The sequence below is a fragment of the Pteronotus mesoamericanus genome, unplaced genomic scaffold, assembly GCF_021234165.1.
Source record: "Pteronotus mesoamericanus isolate MK-2021 breed Mesoamerican mustached bat unplaced genomic scaffold, CSHL_Meso_final scaffold_54, whole genome shotgun sequence".
NCBI lineage: Eukaryota > Metazoa > Chordata > Mammalia > Chiroptera > Mormoopidae > Pteronotus > Pteronotus mesoamericanus.
In genome coordinates this window covers 37,216,315-37,237,069 of record NW_026555321.1, presented here as the reverse complement: position 1 = coordinate 37,237,069, position 20,755 = coordinate 37,216,315, and the positions used below count along the sequence as shown (strand labels likewise).

The following is a 20,755-nucleotide window of genomic DNA, read 5'->3' as shown; positions in this document are numbered from 1 at the left end:
TAACCTTTGGCATTTTGGTTATGATGTATCTTGGTGTAGGCCTCTTTGGGTCCATTTTATTTGGCACTCACTGTGATTCCTGGACTTGTATATCTACTTCCTTCACCAAGTTAGTTGGTGTAGGGACTGAGGGAATCCCCAGGGTGAGGCAAACAGTATGAGGCAAACAGTGTGAGCCAGGTTGATGGAGACTCAGATGTGGCACCCACCTGCAAGCTGTGTTGGAGGAGGGCCCATCAAAGGTACAGTGGCCTCGGCCAGCACTTTCATCTGGGAGAAAGCTGACCCCCTAAGCTCTTGCCCTGATGCCAGGCAATTTAATTCCTCCCTGTCTGTCCCTGGTTCTTCTCAAGGTGCTGTTCCAGTGCTGCACCTCAGAGGAAGTGAGTCAGAATAAATCCATGTGTGGCCCCTTTAAGAGCAACTGCCCGGGACTCCAGAAGCCCACTGTCTCACTCAGCCTCAATTCCCACTTGTTTGTACAGTCAAAAGTTATGGAGACTTCTCTTCCTAGTGTTGGAACCCTGAGCTTGGGGGCCTGTTGTGGGTCTGGGGCACCTTGCTCCTCAGGGGGGACCTCTACAGACAAGGTATCTCTCCCGATTTTTATCCAACTCTTGTAGGTGTGGGACCAGGCTATTCCGTGTCTCTGCCCCTCCTACCAGTCTTGATGTAGCTGCTGCTTTAATTCCCTAGTTGTTGGACTTCCATTCAGTCAGATTTCAGGTGGTTCTAAATCTAGGACTTCCATTCAGCCAGATTTCAGGTCGTTCTGAATGATGGTTGTAATTTTGATATGGTTGTGGGAGAATGCAAGGACCATGTTTACCTATGCCACCATCTGGACTGGAAGTTCAACAATAAATACAAGACTTTTTTTTTTAATACTCCCCTGAGGACACACTAATTTATTCTAAAGAGAGGGGAAAGGAAGAGAGAGGGAAAGAAACATTGATGTGAGAGAGAAATGTTGATTGGTTGCTCCTTGTATGTGCCCTGACCAGGGACCAAATCCACAACCTAGGTATGTGTGCTATCCAGAAGCTGAACCCGTACCTTGTGGTTTACTGGATGATGCTCCAGCCAACAGAGACACACTGGCCAGGGCCAAACACAGGACTTTTAAAAGTTAATATAAATTATGTTGTCCTTCACTTGCTTTTTTCCACTCAATGTAGACAACATTCCCATGTGTTTTTATGGATCTACCTAACTTCTTCTAATGGTAATGGTTGTGTATTTCCTAGTATATTGTATTATAATGTATGTGGCCATTTCATTCTCATTTGGTGAATATATAGGTTGTCTTGTCTCTAGTTTTTCTGTTACAGATAATACTGTAGCGCAAATACCATCGGTTATGAAGCCTTCACATGTGTTTTGTATGACAAATTTTTAATGGTAGAATTATTGCTCTAAGAGTCTTTTAAATCTTATAGGTTAAGTTATTTATCATTAAATTCCTTTCCAAAGAGGTGTTATCAATCTATATCCCAAGTTCTCTCATTTTATCTACCATTTTTGCCAACATCAGATACTTTTAGTTTAAAATTTTTACCAATCTGAAAGTTGAAAAAAAAGGTATGTAATTAAAAATTCTTGTTTTCCTTAATACCAGTAAGGTTGAGCACATTTTTATATGTATTATCTCTTATTTTTTAATGTGAGTTAATTACATATTTTGCCCATTTTTCTTGTTGAATTACATGAGCTTGTATATGGAAATTAACCCATTATTTTATATTTTGCTAGTGCTTCCAGTCATTTATTTATTCATTTTTATTGAAGTTTAATTGCCATATAACACATTAGTTTCAGGTGCAACATAATGATTTGATATTTGCCAGAGATCACTTCAGTAAGTCTGGTTGACATCAGTCACCATACATAGTTACAAAAAATTTTTTATCTTTTAAAGAGCTTTCAAGGTTTACTCTCATCTTTGAATTTTATTTATGGTGTCTATTTTAATGTTGAAGTTTTATAGTTTTATGTTGTCTTTGCTGTCACTCCTTTATGGTTTCTTAAAAAAAAAAAAAGAATATATTTGATCATTTATTTACTTTTCCCTGCTTAAAGGACCCTCAGTTACTTCCCCTTGAGAGGCAGTATTAGTGTTTCAGGACATGGAATATAGACCTTTTGCTTTGTCTGAAACCTAGTTCTGTTACTTGCTTCCTGTGAGACCCTGAGTAGGCCAAGTACCTGGCCCGTGCCCGTTTCTTCATGACAATACTCACCTGGTGGAGTTGTTGGGAGTATTGAAGGGTTAGTATGTTTAAGTGCTAGGACAGTGCTGAGCACATAGTATATCCTGAGTAAATATTAGCTGCTGTTCAGTTTTATTGTGACACTTACCTTTTGGTTGCTATGCTCCAGCCACACGGGCCTCCTCTTAGTGGCTTCTTACCTTAGGGCCTTTGTACTGGGTTGGCCAAAATATCTGTTATGTTTTTCCTGTATGATGGCTATAGTAGTGCTTGGTTGTCTTTAACTTCCTTCATAAAAATTTTATTAGATTGTATTGTGACAGTTGTCATGTCAGTGAGCATTTAAAAAAACTTATCAAAATTGGTGAGTTTTTGTACAGCCATTTTAATATTGAAGGTGGAAGAAAATATGCAACATTTTTGACATATTATGCTTTATTATTCCAAGAAAGGTAAAAAAGCAGCCAAAATGCAAAAAGAGATTTGTGCAGTATATGGAGAATGTGCTGTGACTGATGGAACATGTCAAAAGTGGTTTTTGAAGTTTCTTGATACTATTGACATTTTGGCCAAATACCTCTTTGCTGTGCAGCTTTCTTATGTATTGGAAGATGTTTAGCAGCACCCCTGGCCTCTACCTACTGGAAGCCAATAGTGGGAGATAGCCAACATACTCAAAATATCCAAGTCAACAAAGTTATTGGTGAAAATGAAAAATGTGACTTTTATTTTTTGGAAAAAAAACCCAAACCATTCAGACTTCTTGGCCAGCCCAGTATGTCCTGTTGCCTTTGCCTGGAGTATTTCCCTTCGTCCCCTTTTGCTTGACTGCTATTTCCCCTTTAGTCTCAGCTTAAATACCATTTTGTTCAAGGACTCTGTCCGTAACCTCTCAGTTTACGTTAGGTCTGCCATTGTGTTTTATCTTGGCACCCACTGCTTTTTCTTTACAGCACTTTAAATAATTCTTTGAAATCATTGGTTTAATTTGTCTGCTCCCTGTTGAAAACAAGCTTTATGAAAACAGGAACTATGTCTCACTTTACCCTTATCCTGTAGAACAGTGAATGTTCTGCAAACATCATAAGCTGGTGTTTGCTAAATAAGGGGAGTTAATGAATTAATAGGTGGAATGGTAAAGTTTGAATGATTTGGGCGCAGGCAGAAAAGTAAGCTGAGAGAAAAGGGCGTATTTAGAGGATTTAAATTTTACTGCCCAGTTTCTGTTCAGTTGTTCCTTTCTGAAAGTGTGGGGGTTTCAGTGTTCATGTTGTATGATATGATTGTGAGTTAACTAGCAATTGTCTCAAAGAGATACTCATTATTTTAATACTTAAGACTTTCTCTGTACTCATTATGAAATGTAACTTGGAAAAGATCTTATATCCATATTACAGATTAAAAATTGATAGAATAAGGTCTGTATAAAATTGGTAGTGATTAGTAAGCTCGAACTACAACCTGGGTATCCTGTTTATTCACCTGCAGCTGTTGTGTTTCAAGTAGCTTGCACCTTTTCAAGGGGTATATTAACATTTTTCACAGTGCTTCAGGTCCTTTCATGAGAATTGATTATTTGTTGATTAATTACTTGTTGGGGGCTCTAATACACACTCCAAATCTTTTTGAGAGGTGTAGAGTTGCTCAATCCTCTATCCACTAGAGCTGTGGCTTGGTGCTTATCCCACTCACAGTTTTCTGTATTGTTGCCCTATGGTTAGTTAGTTCACATCATTCCTTCCTGTAGCCACTCCCTTTCCCCTTTTCATTTACTTTTTACAACCTGTTACACATATACCAAGGCAATATCTTAGATTGTTTTACATGTATTTATGTAAAGCAAGATTAAATAGAGTCATCCATGCTGCAACAGGGATGAACGTCAGAAACACATCAGGTGAAAGAAGCCAGAAGCAAGAGACCATATAGTGTATGATTGCATTTACGTCCAGGAAAGTCAAAATCTCTAGAGAGAGAAAGCAGATTAGTGGTTGCCTGAGGCTAGGGATGGAATGGGTAGGAACTGGAACCTGGAATGAAGTTTCTTCTCAGGAAAATGGGAATATTCTAAAATTGGATTAGAGTGGTGGTAATACAACTTCAGATTTACAAAAAATTCGTTAATTGTATACTTAAAATGGTAAATTTTGGTATGTGAATTATATCCCAATAAAGCTGTTGTAAAAAAGAATAAGTGGGTTCAGAACCTATTTTGGAGGGGTTCTCTTTTATAAGTGTAATTATAGACTAATATAGTTGATACTTTTTGGTTCTGCATAATAGTTTAGATAAATGGAATGGAAAACTAAATAAGGTGATATACTAGATCCTGAATATTACTCGTTAGGTAAGACAGAGCATTGAAAGGTAACCGTCCTCCACAACCCAGGAATTCATTATGAGTTAGAGTGTTTGTGGATAGGAATCATGATGCTAAGTATGATTGTGCTGGCCAAAAAGTTTGTTTAGTTTTTTCTGTATGAGGGCTTTAGTAGTGCTTAATTGTCTCTATTTTCATTAGAAACAATTTTGTTAGATTATATTGTGACAGCTGTCATATCAGCCTGCATTTAAGAAAAACTTATCAAAATTAGTGAATAATTTTGTGTAGCCATTTTAATATTGAAGATGGAAGAAAACACACCATTTTTGGTGTATTATTATTTCAAGACAGGTAAAAACAGCTGAAATGCAAAAAAAAAAAAGATTTATGCAGTATATGGAGAAGTTGCTGTGACTGATGGAATGTGTCAAAGTGGTTTGTGAAGTTTCTTGGTACTATTGACATTTTGGCCAAATAATTCTTTGTCATGGGGCTGTCTTATGCGTTGGAAGATGTTTAGCAGCATCCCTGGCCTCTATCCTCTAGAAACCAATAATGGGAGATACTCAAAATATCCAAATCAATAAAGTTATTGGTGAAAATGAAAAATGTGTCTTTTATTTTACAGAAAAAAATAAACAGACTTTTTGGCCAACTGTCTAAAAATCTAAGTTTAAAGAGTAATAATTCATTTATATGGTAATTTCTTGTGATTTTTAGATATCAAGATCTTGATAGAGCTCTCTCTCCACACACACCCTCACCCCCCCCCACACACACCCCCTTAAAAATTAGCAAAGGTATCAGCTTTTTCTCTAATTTCATGTATTCTGCCACTGTGTTTTTGTTTTATCTGTTCTCTCAACCAGCTGGAGTTCCATGTCTTATAAATGAGTAAACACACTTGAGCTTCAGGCTATTTATGTGTTCTTTTTATTTTTTCATTTTTTAGCACTTTCATTTGGATCCTTGGATGCCCATTGATGGTTGCTTGAGACCTGCAAGTAATCTTCAGATCATAGCAGAACTGTAAGGCCTGTTCTTTGGGGAGGAGATAGTCTGTGTGCTATGGAAATGAACGGGGAGCAGCAGCTTGATGCAGGTATTGGTTTTGGTGAGCAGAAATTATTCTTCAGAGTGCAAACTATATTACTTTTCTATGTTACATTGTCTCATTTGTCTTTCTAACACTAAACAGGAAGCTCTTTGAAGATAAGAGTTGCCTTTCTCTACCTGGCAGAGAACCTGGAACTAGGGGGTGCTCATGATGTTTGCTGAAAAAGTAAATACCTTTAGGAACAGAATTATTTTTTAAAAAACAAAATTTTAATTTTGATAGTTACTTTTGAATTATTTTGAAATAATTTTATACTCATTAGAAGTTGCAAACATAGTACTGACAGGTGCCAGGTACCCTTCCCCAGTTTCTACCATTAGTTACATCTCATTTAAGTATATTACAGTGTAAAAGCCAGGCGAATGACATGTATAAAGTGTGTGTAGTTCTGTGCCATTTTATCACATGTGTAGATTCCGGTAACCACCACTTCAGTCAAGATACAGAACTATTCCATCACCACAAAGAGCTCCTCTGTCCTACCCCTTCATACTTACACACCTGACCTCTCCCCCCGGCCTTCCCTAACCCCAGGCAACCATTCATCTCTGCTCTGTCTTTATAATTTTGGCATTTCGGGAATGTTACATACATGGAGCCACATAGTATGTGACTTTTGGAGTTTGCCTTTTTTCACTTAAAATAATGCCCTTGGTATCCATCCCAATTCTTGTATATATCAATAGTTTGTTCCCTTTTATTGCTGAGTAGTATTCCATGGATATACTAATGTTTGGTTAACTGTTCATCTATTGTTGTATATTTTGGTTGCTTCCAGTTTTTGGTTATTACAAATACATTTTCTATGAGCAACAGAATATATAAAATTTCATTTTTCTGGGTTAAATGTCTAGGAGCACAATTGCTGGATCATATGTTTGATAAAGAAACTGCCATACTCTTTTCAGAGTGGTTGTACCATTTTACATTCTCACCAGCAATGTACAAGAGATCTAGTTTCTTCACATCCTCACTGACATTTGGTATTGTAATTATTTTTTGTTTAAGTCATTATGATACACATGTAATAATGACAGCTTATCCTGTTCTTTCTTTGCACTTTCGTAATGGCTAGTGATGTTGAACATGTGCTTATTTGCCATCCTGTATGCTCTTCAGTTTAGTGTTTTCATGTCTTTGGGTCATTTATTTTATTATTTGTCTGCTTTTTAATTAATAATGATTTATTTAAAACTATTGAGACTTGTAAAAAACAACTCTATTGAGGTATTTTTTTTTTAAAGATGTAATTCACATACCATAAAACATCATTATAGAGTGTATAGTTCAGTGGTTTTCAGCATACTCACAAAGTTGTGTGACCATCACTATTTCTAAAATATTTCATTACCCCCCAAAAGAAACCATGAGCAGTCATTTCTTGCTCCATTCAGCCTCTGGCAGTCACCATTAATCTACTTTCTGTCTCTGTGGATTTACCAATTCCTGCTTTCTTTTGATTAATGTTTATATGATATACCTTTTTCATTTTTGTACTTTCAGCTTGCCTATATCATTATATTTGAAGTAAGTTTCTTATAACAGCATATAGTCATTTTTTAAATTTCAGTCTTATAATTGGTGTACTTAACACCTTTTACATTTAATGTATTTATTGATATGTTAGGGCTCAAGTATGCTATTTTTGTTCATTTATTTTCTGTGTTTCTTGTTTTTACCCCCTGCCTTCCTCTGAGGTACTTGAACATTTTTTTAGAACTCCATTTAGATTTGTCTATAGTGTTTTTGAGTGTCTCTTTGTATATCTTTTAATTGGTTGCTCTAGGTATTATATTGTATATAAATTATCACAGTCTGCTGGTATCATCATTTTATTAGTATAGAAACTTTAGCTATTTTTATATGTCTTTATCATCTTTAATATTTATAATAAAATTGTCATAAATGTATACATATATTGAGAACCATATCAGATATTAAAATTTTTGTTTCAACTTTCAAACGTAATTTAGAAACCTCAAGAAGAGAAGGAAAATATATTTTAAAATATTTTTACTCTTTTTATTGTCCTTTACTCCTTCCTGATTTTCCGAGATTTCAGATTCCTTTTTTCTGACATTTCATTTCCATTTATAGAATTTCCTTTAGTCATTTTTATTTTTTAAGAGCAGGTCTACTGGTGATAAAATTTCTTAGTTTCCCTTCATCTTGACAATGTCTTGATTTCCCCATTTATTATTAAAGGAAATTTTTTGCTGGATATAGGAAAAGTTCTTTTCTTTCATGTCTTGAAAAACAGTGTACCTTGTGGCCTCCATGGTTTCTGATGAGAAGTCTGCTTTCACTGGAATCCCCTCTCCCCCACCTCATCAATATCTTGATGCTTTCAAGCTATTTTTTTGTTGTCTTTAGTTTGCAGAAGTTTGACTTGGGTATATATTTGCACTGATTCCATTTAGTTTTTCTTGTTTGGGGTTTTCTTAAACTCTTGCCAAATTTGGAATATTTTCAACCATTATTTCTTCAGATACTTTTCAGCCCTCTTCTCTTTTTTCTCTTCTGGGATTCTAATGACACTAATGTTAGGTCTTGTGTTGTTCCACAACTTCGTGAGGTTCTTTTCATTTTTTTTCAGTATTTTCTTTCTGTTTAGGTTGGGTATTTTCTTCCAGCTCTGTCTTTAATATTAGTGTTTTTTGTTTTTTTTCCTTCAGTCTTCCCCATTCTTCTCTGGGGCTTATTCATGGGGGTTTCCTTTGATGATTACATTTTCAGTTCAGAAATTTCCATTTTGAACTGAGGAGAGATGAAGGAAGGGAATAGCTCCAACCCAAAATGCTGCAACACCACTGTTCTAACCAGGGTTCAGTAGCTTATCTTGAAGAGATGCTTTTCAGTTTGTTCTGTGACTTCAGTTAATTTCAGAACTTTGAAATGGTTGATTTTCATTATTTAGCCAGTATTTTTCTGCTTTTCTGGGAGAGTGGGTTCACTGAGGTACTCACTCTGCCATTTAGCAAGTTGATTTTTCTTATTTCAGATGTTATTTATTCATGAAATACATATTTCTGTCACATTGGTTCCTGTGTTCTTTTGATGTGATGTCATGTATCTTTGATGCATCTTCTAGTCCTAGCTTTATGGCACAGTAAGGTTCCCAGGTACCTAAATTTACAATATTCCATTTCTCTAAAGAGCTGTTTCATCTTCTTCTCTCTCCTTCCTTTCTTCCTCCCTCCCTCCCTCTCTTCCTACCTTCCTTCCTTCCTTTTTTAAGTGAACATGGTATTTAGAGAACACAGTCTAGTGCTAGGGTGCTCATTGATACTAGGTTGTCATTTCTTCTAGCTCTTATCCCTTAGATAGCTGGAAAATTTACATCTTTTGAAGAGAAAAAATCAGATGGCTTCATCTGATATTTAAAATTTTAGTTTAAAAATACAGGGTTTTTATTCCTTTGATTTTTATGTTTGTGTCTCTTTTAGAAATGTGTTGTTTCATAATGATGTTAATATCATTACTGATTTGTTTTTACCTTATACCATTTCTGTAGTTCTTTCAAAGTAACAATATAGACATTCCAAATAGAAATAAGGTAACAGTGTAGTTTAAGATTTTTCATGGCTTTTGTCTTTAAGTATACTCTACTGGGGTTTGCAGTCAGATTATTGTATTTTAATATGACTTATAGGAATTCTGTCTCTTTTTTTATAGGCATATTTGTTTCAGATCATTTTCAATTATTAGACTTTTGATTTAAATACTTCTAAATTATACAAAGTATATACATAGTTATTAAGTGAAAATTTTATAACATTCCTACTTTCAACCTGATAATATTCATGCTTTTTGTACTTCTCCATATACTAGTTTTATTATTTATTTCTACTATTCATTTAAAAATATAAACAAATATTTGTGAGTATGTGCATATATATTTATTTTCATACCTCTCTTGCTTTATACAAAAGTAGAGATACAATAAAAACTGCTTTGTAGTTTGCAGTTCACTTATTATATATTGGAGATTATCCCACATCAGTATATAGAAACTGTTCTTATTCCTTTTTACAACTGTATAGTACTGGATGTATAAACCATAGATTATTCAGCCAGTTCCTTATTAATGGACATTGGGTTGTTTCCAGTCTTGGTATTAGAAGTAGTGCTGCAATGAATAGCTTTGTACATATGTCTTTTTGTATTTTTGCCAGCATATCTTTGGAATAGATTCCTAGAAGTGGGATTGCTGGATCAAAAGGTAAATACATATATCATTTTGCTAGATATTGCCAAGTTTTCTTTCACCAGGGTTGTGTCATTATGCTTTACCTGCTTAACTATAGCCTCACTATTAGAGTATGTTGTCAAACTTTGGAATTTTTTTCCAGTGTGATATTTCAGTGTAGTTTTAATTTGCATTTCTCTTAAAATGAATAAATTTGCGTATTTTTCCATATGTTTAAGGACCTTGCATTTCTTTTTGACAAATTCTCTTCCTGTATTTTGCTCATTTTTCTGTCAGATTATTAATCTTGTTTCTCAGTTTTTTAGTAGTTTTTAATATATGAGATATTTTAGTTCATTAGTTCATTATTTTTATTGTTGTCTATTTTTATTTTTAAACTAGTATGTTGTTTCAGGGACTAGGGTTCTTGCTAAGGACCATGAATGTCCAGCCTTGTTACATTTTAGTAATGGAAATTGACTTTCTACTGGCCCACACTTCTAGGATGTTCCCAATGTAGTCTTTGTTGGCTTGTTATATTTCTGATGAAGAATTTCAAGTACATAAAAAAGAATGGGAAACAATATAAGAACACCCACATAGCTACCATGAAGAATTAATAAATATTAATGTTGTGTAATACTTGTTTTTATAGTGGTAAAATATCCATATCCATTATACACAGTTGACTATTTTAACCATTTTTTTTAAAAGTGTACTATTCAGTGGCACTAAGTACACTCATGTTGTGCAACCATTACCATTGTCCACCCCAGAACATTTTTTCATTTTCTCAAACTGAAGAGCTACACCTGTATCACACTACTAACACCCCATTCTTTTCTGCCCACAGTTCTTGGAAACCACCATTCTTCCTTCTGTCTCTATGAATTTGACTCCTCTAGCTACCTCATATAAGTGGAATCATATAGTTATTTGTCCTTTTGCAAGTGGCTTAGTTCACTTAGCGTAATGTCCTCTAGGTTCATCCATGTTGTATTATGTCCTAGAATTTCCTTCCTTTTTTTTTTTAAATCTGATAATACTCCATTGGATGGATGTATCACATCACATTTTGTTTAATTTATTCATCTGTTAATGGACACCTGGGTTGCTTCCAAGCTTTGGCTATTGTGAATATTGCAGCTATGAAGATTCATGTGCAAATAATCTGTTTGAGGCTCTGCTTTCAATTCTTTTGGGTATATACCCAAAAGTGGAATTGGTGGATCATATGGTAATTATATTTTTTAATTGTTTAAGAAGCTACCATGTAGTTTTCCACTGTGGCTATATTATTTTACATTCCCAGACCAGAAGAGCACAAATACTCCAATTTCTCACATCCTTCTTAACATTTATTTTCTACTTTTTAAATTATAGTCATCCTATGGGTGGGAGGTGGTATCTCACTGTGGTTTCAATTTGTATTTCCCTAAATGATGTCGAGCATGTTTTCAGGTGTTGTTTCCATTTTTAAAAAGAAATAAAATGCAACACAGTTTATGCCTCTTTTGTATTTGTTTTCTAATCCTGTTTTCTTCTCTCCATACCCAAAAGTAGCAGTGTTTTAATTGCTGTATTTTCTTCCCATCCTTGTTTTTATAATGTACATGTATTCATAAACATTATACTGCAGAGTTCTGTTTTGAAGCCTGAACTGTATCTTCTTGTGCTTTTCATTCTGCCAGTTTTATTTGATGTTGTTTTTTTTGAGACTTATCTGTGTCAATATTAATTAACTCATTTTAACTGCTGTATAGTAGTACTCCATTGTAGGATTGCCATAGTTTATCTCTTCTCCTACTGATTGCTTCTGTCTGTTGCTATTACAAACAGTGCTGTGGAGAGAATCATGTATTTGCCTCCTTGTGTTGGTGTGAAACACAGGCTCCCCTGGAGTGTATTCATTCAGCATCTGTTTATTGTGAACTTGCTAGCGCCAGGCATTGTTTTGGACAGTGGGGATGTATCAGTGAACAAAACTCTGCTCTTAGGGAGCTGATGTGAACTGTGATTATTGGATTATGGAATGTTTAAATCTTTGCTCACTCAACAAAAATTTATTGAGTTTCTGCTGTGTCAGAGATAGAGTAGTGACCAAAACAAAGTTTCTGTCTTTATAGAGTTTATTATCTAATGGGGAAGATAAAAAGACATGGTATACTGTCAAACAGAAATGAATAACTTGAAGGTAAGAAAGCAGAGCCTGGGGGTTTTCTGCTCTGGGTACTGATGGAAGGAAGGGCTTTTTGGAGAGATGACAGTTGAGTAAAGGCCTAAATGCAACAAAGATGTGAATGGCACCAGAGAATCAGTCTTTGAGCTGAGGTAGAGCCTTTGAGGAAAGAACATGATTAGAGAAAAATGAGAATAAGCTCAGTGTAACTTGAGTGCAGTGAGCAAACGAGGCTAGTTCAGAATGATGTGGCAAGATAGGTAACAAGAGGGTCAGATAATGTAGGGCTTTTGCAGTTGCTCAGAGGTTTTAGATTTTATCATAAATGTGACTTAAAAGGTAAATGATGTCATAGGCCTTGGACTAGAGACATAGCAATAGGAATGGTGGGAGGTGATTAGATTTGGGATATATTTCAAAGGTGGTATCTAGAGAATTTTCTGATGATTTGGATGTAAGATGTGAAAGAAAGGGAGAAAAGTAAGAATATGCTCACATTCTTTCAGATTGAGCAAAAATATCTACTAGCAGTATGTTTTACTTAGCTGGAGAGTACGGAGGAAGAAATGAGATTGAAGTTCAAGTTTGAAATGCCTACCTATCAAGTATCTCAAATATTTGGCAATCCAAAAACAACCCAAAGTGGTTTTAACAGTTGCACTCTTACCAGGTTTGTATGATCCATTTGGGAGGATCGCAGATGTCTCCCAGCAGGAGACAGCATGTCATACTTTTATGCTGTTGAGATTCATTGACAGTCATTGCTCTAAGGGAACCCACCATAAAATCAATTAACTTGTTAGGAAATAAATTATAAGTTAGATTTATTACTAAGTTTATGTTTTTGTACCTTGAGTTTTCTCTTACTGTGGTTCACCTGTTTTTGTTTCTTTTTATTTTGCTTTTAATTCCAGATGCCGGATCTGGTGTGGAAGAAGTGGAATTAAGCTGGGAAGATTATCTAGAAGAGACAGGGTCCACAGCAGTTCCTTATGGATCTTTTAAACATGTAAGCAGTAACTGTATTGCTTTACTGTTTATACCTGTTTCCTTTGACTTACTATACCATCATTAGGGAGTTTGGCGTTATTTTAAGTTGGGGCACTTGAACTCGAGTACTTTTTCCTTTTCCTTTCCCTGCTACCCTCATTAAGAAAACTTGGCATACTCCTAAAATTATTTTGGTTTTGTGTATTTCCTCCTCCTTAATGCAGGGGTTTTCTTTTTGACTGGTCATGAATATTCTTTTATTTTATTTTTTTTTAGAAAGCTTTCTTGTAAATTGAAGCAAATGGTTTATTTTACACATTAAATTATAAAATTTTATGATTATTGGTTTGCTCATTGAAAGTAATTCCAGTAACATTGCTTGCTTTCTGTCACATTGAGCAGAAGGGTAAGTAGTAGCATACAGTGAGTGAGTCACACTAGTGGCTTGTGCCGCATAGTTTTATGCCCTAACAGCCCAGTTTAATGCTTTCTCAATGGACAGCATATTTGCTTATGTAATTAATGCCTTTCCAATGTAAGAAAATAGTCCAAATTTTATTAATAATTTATGTTTAAATCTAGTTTTTAAAAAGTTTATTTTTCACTCCCTCTTAAACGACACAAAATTATTGATTTTAAAACTACTTATTTTATGTTTGTCTTAGTCTGCTCAGGAAGCCATAACAATGTAACATAGATTGAGTGGCTTAAAAAACAGAAGTTTATTTTCTTACAGTTCTGGAGAGTACAAGTCTGAGATTAGGGTGCCAGCATGGTCAGTTTCTGGTAAGGACTCTTGTCCTGGTTTGCTGAGAGTGCCTTCGTGTTGTGTCCTCATATGGTAGAATGTGAGAGAGCAGGCTCTCTGGTGTCCCTTCTTATACGAACACTAATCCTGTTGGATCAGGTCTCCACTCTTAAGGTCTCGTTTAATCTTTACTGCCTTCATAAAGGTTCTGTCTCTAAATATAGATACATTGTGAGCAAGGATTTGATCATAAGAATTTGGGGGGAAAGAGTTTAGTCTATAGCAGTGATCAATAGCACATAGTTTCTTTGTTCTAGAATTTGCAAAGATAGTCAGAATTGTCTGTGATTTTGTGAAGTTGGACCGTATTCTTTCAGATGTCTTTATAAGCTAAAGAATGATGCTCTTTTCAGTTTGTTTTCATATAAAAACTCAGTTATAGTAGTTGTCCTTTTGATTATTTCTTAGTTCATTTTTGTCTCAAGTTTAAGTGAGAATTACATATTTTAGATAAGGATTTTATTTTGTATTGCGTTGGCTAATCTTGTAACTTTTTAATAGTGTTTTAATGTAGAAAGTTTATTAGTGATTTTATAATATCTTTGAATTCTTGTTTTTAATGTTATTACTAATCGATATGTATTTACACAAACGTATTTATTTATACTAAAATGCAAATGAAGGACAAATTTCCTAATCAAAAATCTTGTCTAAAGTCACTTTAAAGAGACAGATTCCTCCTTCTCCTCTTTGAATGACAAAGCAAAAAAAGAAAAGAAAAATAAATGCGTACATAGTCTCACTGTCAAATTTAGGAAATATTTGTAAACGTGAATCAGCATATTGGTGACAGGCTGATAAGTATACTGGAAATGAAGCATGGGTGTAGGTAGCCTTTGGCTAGCAGATCACAGACAAAGCAGACACAGCTCAGATCTCCAGAATAATGGAGATGGATGTGCAAGCCACTGGCAAAGAGTTTCATAGGACCCAGTTTAGGAGGGAAGACAGGGCTTAAGAAGGAATTAGAAGTTAGCCACATTTGCAAGGAGGACGGGCCTTAGTGAAAAATCCTTCGTCGAGGCACGTCTCGTGGAAGGAATAGTATCCACTATGGGAAAGGCACTGAGCTTTCTGTGGGTCTTCTAGACCAAAAGCCTCAAGCTGATAGGGGAAAGGATGCAAATCCTATTAACCCCAGGTTACAGGTGAAGATCCTTTATAGCCTGGAGCTAGAACAGAAGGAATAAAAGCCCTCCGTCCCCTGGGGGAGGGATAGAAATACACGCTAGAGCAGAGGTCCTGTATAGTTGGGGGAGGGAAAAGATGTCTGAGAAGTTCTCACCCCCAGGACCCAGGGACATGAAACCTGACTAAAATTGAGGCCCGATCTCAGAATTCCCTCTTGACCCTGTCCCTGACTATCAGTTAGAAAATGTTGGGTAGCAAAGGTTTATTTGTCGGGGAGAAGAAAGGAAAGAGTATGGAGAGAGACAGTCTGTGAGATGAAGTCACAAAGAGAAGACTTAAATCTGAGGGTGGAGCAGCAAACACTGAGGGGTAAAAAACCCTCTGTCAAATAAGCCTACTATCCAAATACTAGAAAATGCTAATGGAATTGGAAGCTTGTGGTGCACTGTGAATAATCAGAGCAACAACAAAACCCAAACCCAGCTCCACTTCTAACTAGATAGACTGGATGTTCTCCCTCAGACTTGAGGCATAAGAAGAAACTTATTCATTCCCAGGTATAAATACTATTTGCTTCAACCTTGACTGCTTTACACAGAATGTCTGGCTTTCAATAAAAAATTATGGGACACATAAAGAAGTAAGGGAAAAACAGCAAACTGTCAAGAGACAAAGCAATCAACAGAACCAGACTCATATGACCCATATGTTAGAACTATCAGAGAATTTTAAATAACTGTGATTCTTTTTTGGAATTTGTGCTTCTCTGTTTACATTATCCATCTGTTCTTACATATCATCCTCTTTTTCCACTTGAGATTTGCTTTTTTAATGTGTTTATTTAGCTGTAAATTTCCCTCTTAGCACTTTTCACTGCTTCTGATAAATTTTGTTATGTTGTATTTTTGTTACTTGTCTCAAAGTATTTTCTGATTCCCCTTGTGATTTCTTCTTGAATCATCAGTTGTTCTCCCTTATCTTCAGTTTCACTTTCCACAGTTTTATTTACCTACTGTCAACTGTAATCCAAAACCATAAAATTGAAAATTCCAGAAAAAAGCAATTCATGTTTTATTTTTACTTTATTGTTTTTTCATAAGTTTTAATTTGCATGTCACTCTGTGTAGCATGATGAAATGTTGTACCATCCTTTGCCATTCCACTCCATCACACCTTGGACATGAATCACCCTTTTGTATAGCTGTAAATGCTACCTGCCTGTTAGTTGCTAATAGCCATCGTAGCTATCAGATCAGCTCTCACGTTATTGCAGTGCTTGTGTTCAAGTAACCTTTATTTTACTGAATAATGCCACATTCATATAACTTTTACAGTATATTGTTATATTTGTTTTTATTTTATTCTTAATCCCTTCCTATGTTTAACTTATAAATTAAACTTTATTATAGGTGTATATGTATAAGAAAAACATAGTATGTATGAGGCAGGCATCCACCGTGGGTCTTGCAAACGTATTCCCTATGGATAACAGGGGTAGCTGGTTTGAGAGTGGGTTTAATCTCCACATAGTTCTGAATTTCCTAATTTTTCTTCTGTTATTGAATTCCATTTTCATTCTATTGTGATCAGAAAAGATACTTTGAATCATTTCAGTCTTTTTAAATTTAAACTTGTTTTGTGGCCTAATGTTATGGTCTGTCCTAGAGAATGTTCCATGTGCACTTGAGAAGGAAGAATATGTATTTTCTTCTGTTGAGCGTTTTTTTTTAATGTCTGTTCTCATTGGTTAATAGTCTTGTTAAAGTCCGCTGTCTCCTTTCTGTCTGCTTGTTCTATCTGTCATTGATTATAGGGTACCAGTTTGTTTATAGATCAGCATAACCTTAATATCAAACCTGACATGAATATTTTAGGAAAGGAAAATTACAGAGTAGTATCGCTCATGAAGACTAATGCATAGGATATGCATACAAAATAATAGAAAACCAAATGTAGCTGAATTTAGAAAGGGTAATACATTAATAACAAGTTGATTTTTCCAGGAATGCAAGGTGGTTTAGCATTTGTAAATCAACCAGCATAATAAAAATAGCAGAATAAACGAGAAAAATCACATTATCATCTCAATATATAGAGGAAAATTATTGATAAAATCCCATACCCACCACGATAAAACTTTTAGCAAACTATAGATGGGAATTTAGTTAACTTGATAAAGCATATCTACAAAAATGGTACAGGACATTATATTAATTGATAGTAAAGGTGCATGCTTTCCTTTTAATAAGCAAGACAAAGATACTGGTTAACATGACTTCTGTTCAATATTGTTCTGGATGTTCTAGCCAATACAATTACATAAGAAAAATAGTAAGGTGTATAAGGATTAGTAAGGAAGGAAAAAATGTCATTACTTGCAGATAAATAAAATAATTTGCAGACATATTAATTGAGTAATTTCAGCAAGATTATTAGATCCAAGGTAGCATTAAAAAAATCTATTATATTTCTATATATGAGAAATAAACGAAAGTGAAAACTAAAGAAAAATGTGATTTAGTGATATAATAACACTTAAAAAGTCAAAGAGCTAGGAATAAATGTAACAAAAATTTGCAAAGAAACTTTAAGCCCTTATTGATAAAAGTTAAAATGAAGCAATATACCTTGTTCATGTAATGGAAGACTCACTAATGTATTGATGTCAGTTCTCTTTAAATAGATGTGTATATTCACTGAACCCAACTTCCTTCCCTCCCCCCAAAAAATCTAGGTAGAAATTGACAAGCTGATTCTAAAGTTTATGTTGATTATAAAGGAGCAAGGATAGCCGGACACGGCTAAAGAATAAGATGAGAAGACTTACTGTACTAGATATCAAAGTTAATTAGGGCAGTATAGTTATGCTCTAAGGAAAAGCAAATCAGAAACATCTACTTTTGTAGGGACACTTGATTTATAACAAATGTTTTCCAATGGTGTTTTCCATTTACAATGGTGAGGAAAGGTAGTTGGTCAATTATATATGCATTTTCAAACAAATAAAGCCAGATCCCTGCCAAATATTATACACAGAGATTAATTTGGGGTAGATATTAGTCCTAAATATGAAAGGCTTCTAGGAAATAATACAGTATATTGTTATGACCTCTAGGAATAGGGAAAAATTTTGTTTCAAAATAGAGAAAGAGCACTAACTTTTTAAAAGGAGAAACACTGATAAATCAGACTGAATTAAAATTAAGAACGTCTGTTCCTCAAACAACACCGTCTGGAAAGTAAGAAGAGTAACACAAGTAACTAACAAAGAACTGAAACCCAAAATACAGACTCAATAAAAAATTGACGAGAAACTTAGGCATTTCCCAAAAGAACTATAAATAGTAAATATAAAAGTTCTCAACTTTATTATTAGAAAATGAAAATGAAAATCATAATGAGATATACTGCATACTTTCCAAAATGGTTAAAATGAAAAAAACAGAAAACACAAAAATGTTGGTTAGAATGTTGGAGCAAAAGAATTTTTGCTACTGGGAAAGTAAATTTGTGCCACAACTTCGTAAAAAACAATTTAACCCTCTGTTATAGAAATCCATATCATATGCGTATGTACCAACAGATATACAAAAATATTCATATAATCATGGCAGTATTCTTTGTAGTCTTCCAAAACTGGGAATCACCCACAGTGCCTACTATTAGTAGCATTCAAAGGGATAAATTGTAAATATGGAATAATATAAAGCAATGAAAAGAAATAAACAGCTGTGATGCAATAGTATTTATGAGTTTCATAAGCAATGTTGGGAAGCTGAAACCCCGCACAGAAAAACATTCATACTGCACTGTTAAACCATGGTGTTACAATTTAGGATGGCGATTACATTGCAGGAATATAACAGGGTAGTGATTAGAAGGGGGAGGGATTTTTACACATCATGTGGGACTTTTCCCCTCTGGCTCTCTCCTTTCCAGATTCCCCTTACTTTCCATTGGTGGTTATGGCCACATTGCATTTGGTGCTCAGGTCTCCATAGTCTCTCCTAAGTAGATGGTCGTTCCTCATTCTTTCTTTGTCTTTCATGATCTTGATACTTTTGCAGAGCATATTAGTTATTTTATAGAGTATGCCTCAATTTGGGTTTTTTTTTCCTGATTAGCTCAAGTTTATGCAGATTTGGCAAAGATGTCATAAAAGTGATTTTATGCTTTCCTTTATGATATCAAAGGCATATGACATTGATGTTTTCAGAGTGGTGATGTTAATGTTGATCAATTAGTTCAGTCAGTTACTGCCAGATTTCTTCATTGTAATGTCAGTGGTTTTCCTCTGCAATTAATAAGACTCTTGCAGAGAGTGCCTTTGAGATTATATAAATATCCTAGGCATTTTAGCATTGAGCCATGATTCTTGCCTGCAGTGTTTATTTCTGTGGTGTTTGTCTAAAGGTGATTTTTTAATTTCCATTATTTTTCTCATTTTTATTAATTGGTCTTCTATGCTAAGGAAGATCTCTCTTCTCTGTTAATTTTTTTTTGTTGTTGTGTTAATTATTTTTAACAGTAATAACTCATGGGTATCCATGTGAATCTATGGGTTGTAATCCATTATTCTCATTGTTTATTTTATTGCTCACATTGTCCCACATGGGGACATTGGGAGATACTCCTAGTGTGCACCCACATCTTTTCCAAATGTTCCCATATTTTTGGAGCATTTCCATACTTTCTGGTATCACTGGATATTCCAGACTCCTGTTCTGTGTTCCGCACCCCAGAAATGGAATCAGTTATTTCTTCATGGAACCCTTGTTCCTTTTTAATGGAGGTTGGTATTTAGAAATCAAGACTTGGAAACTAAGTTTGCTGTTGCTACTGAGTATCATTACTTCTAGTTTCTGTCAATTCACAGAGCTAGGAGATATATGTATATTAACATACACACACACACTCTCTCTCTCTCTCTCGTTTTTTTTAAACCTCTTTCTATTTGTCTCTGTGCATCTGTGATCATCATCTCATTCTGGTACCTTGATTCTAATTCAGCACCACAGGCTCATTCTCTTCTTCCCCCTTCCTTGTTCTTTTTTCTTCCACAGTGAGAATCCTGTCTCTCATCATCTATAATATGTTGGTTTATTTATTCTTAGTGTACACACAGTAGTCCCAGAATTGCTAACCCATACCTTCGTTTTTGTTTTTATTTTTTAACACCCTTTATTCCCCTCCACCCTGCACCGCCCCTCTCCTCCGGCATTCTCCCTCCCCGCCCCTCCCCCACCTCCCGCCGCCTTTAGTTCATGTCCATGGTTGTACATATAAGTTCTTTGGCTTCTCCATTTCCTGTATTTTCTTAACCTCCCCCTGTCCATTTTGTCCCTACTGTTTATGCTTCTTATTCTCTGTACCTTTTCCCCCATTCTTCCCCCTCCCTTTCACCTCTGATCTTCATTTCTGTGATTCTGTTCCTATTCTAGTTGTTTGCTTAGTTTCTTTTTTGTTTTTTTAGGTTCAGTTGTTGATAGTTGTATTTGTCATTTTACTGTTCATATCTTCGATCTCCATTTTCTTACAGAAATCCCTTGAACATTTCATATAAGGGCTTGGTGATGAGCTCCTTTAACTTGACCTTATCTGGGAAGCACTTTATCTGCCCTTTCATTCTAAATAATAGCTTTGCTGGGTAGAGTAATCTTCGATGTAGAGCCATGTCTTTCATGACTCTGAAAACTTCTCGCCAGCCAGCCCCTTCTCGCCTGAAATGTTTCTTTTGAGAAATCAGCTGATAGTCTATAGGAGCTCCTTTGTAGGTAACTCTCTCCTTTTCTCTTGCTGTTTTTAAGA

The 20,755-nt window shown here is 35.1% G+C and overlaps 1 protein-coding gene across 1 annotated transcript in view; it reads left to right on the top strand.

Moving 5' to 3' along the window:
* Positions 1-20,755, top strand: part of SFMBT1 (Scm like with four mbt domains 1) — a 123,374-nt gene that overhangs the window by 59,617 nt on the left and 43,002 nt on the right. Inside the window, exons 2-3 of the mRNA XM_054595844.1 lie at positions 5,486-5,635; positions 12,933-13,027. Of these exons, the coding sequence (XP_054451819.1) occupies positions 5,602-5,635; positions 12,933-13,027 (129 nt within the window). The 5' untranslated portion in view covers positions 5,486-5,601. The remainder of the gene's footprint in view (positions 1-5,485; positions 5,636-12,932; positions 13,028-20,755) is intronic.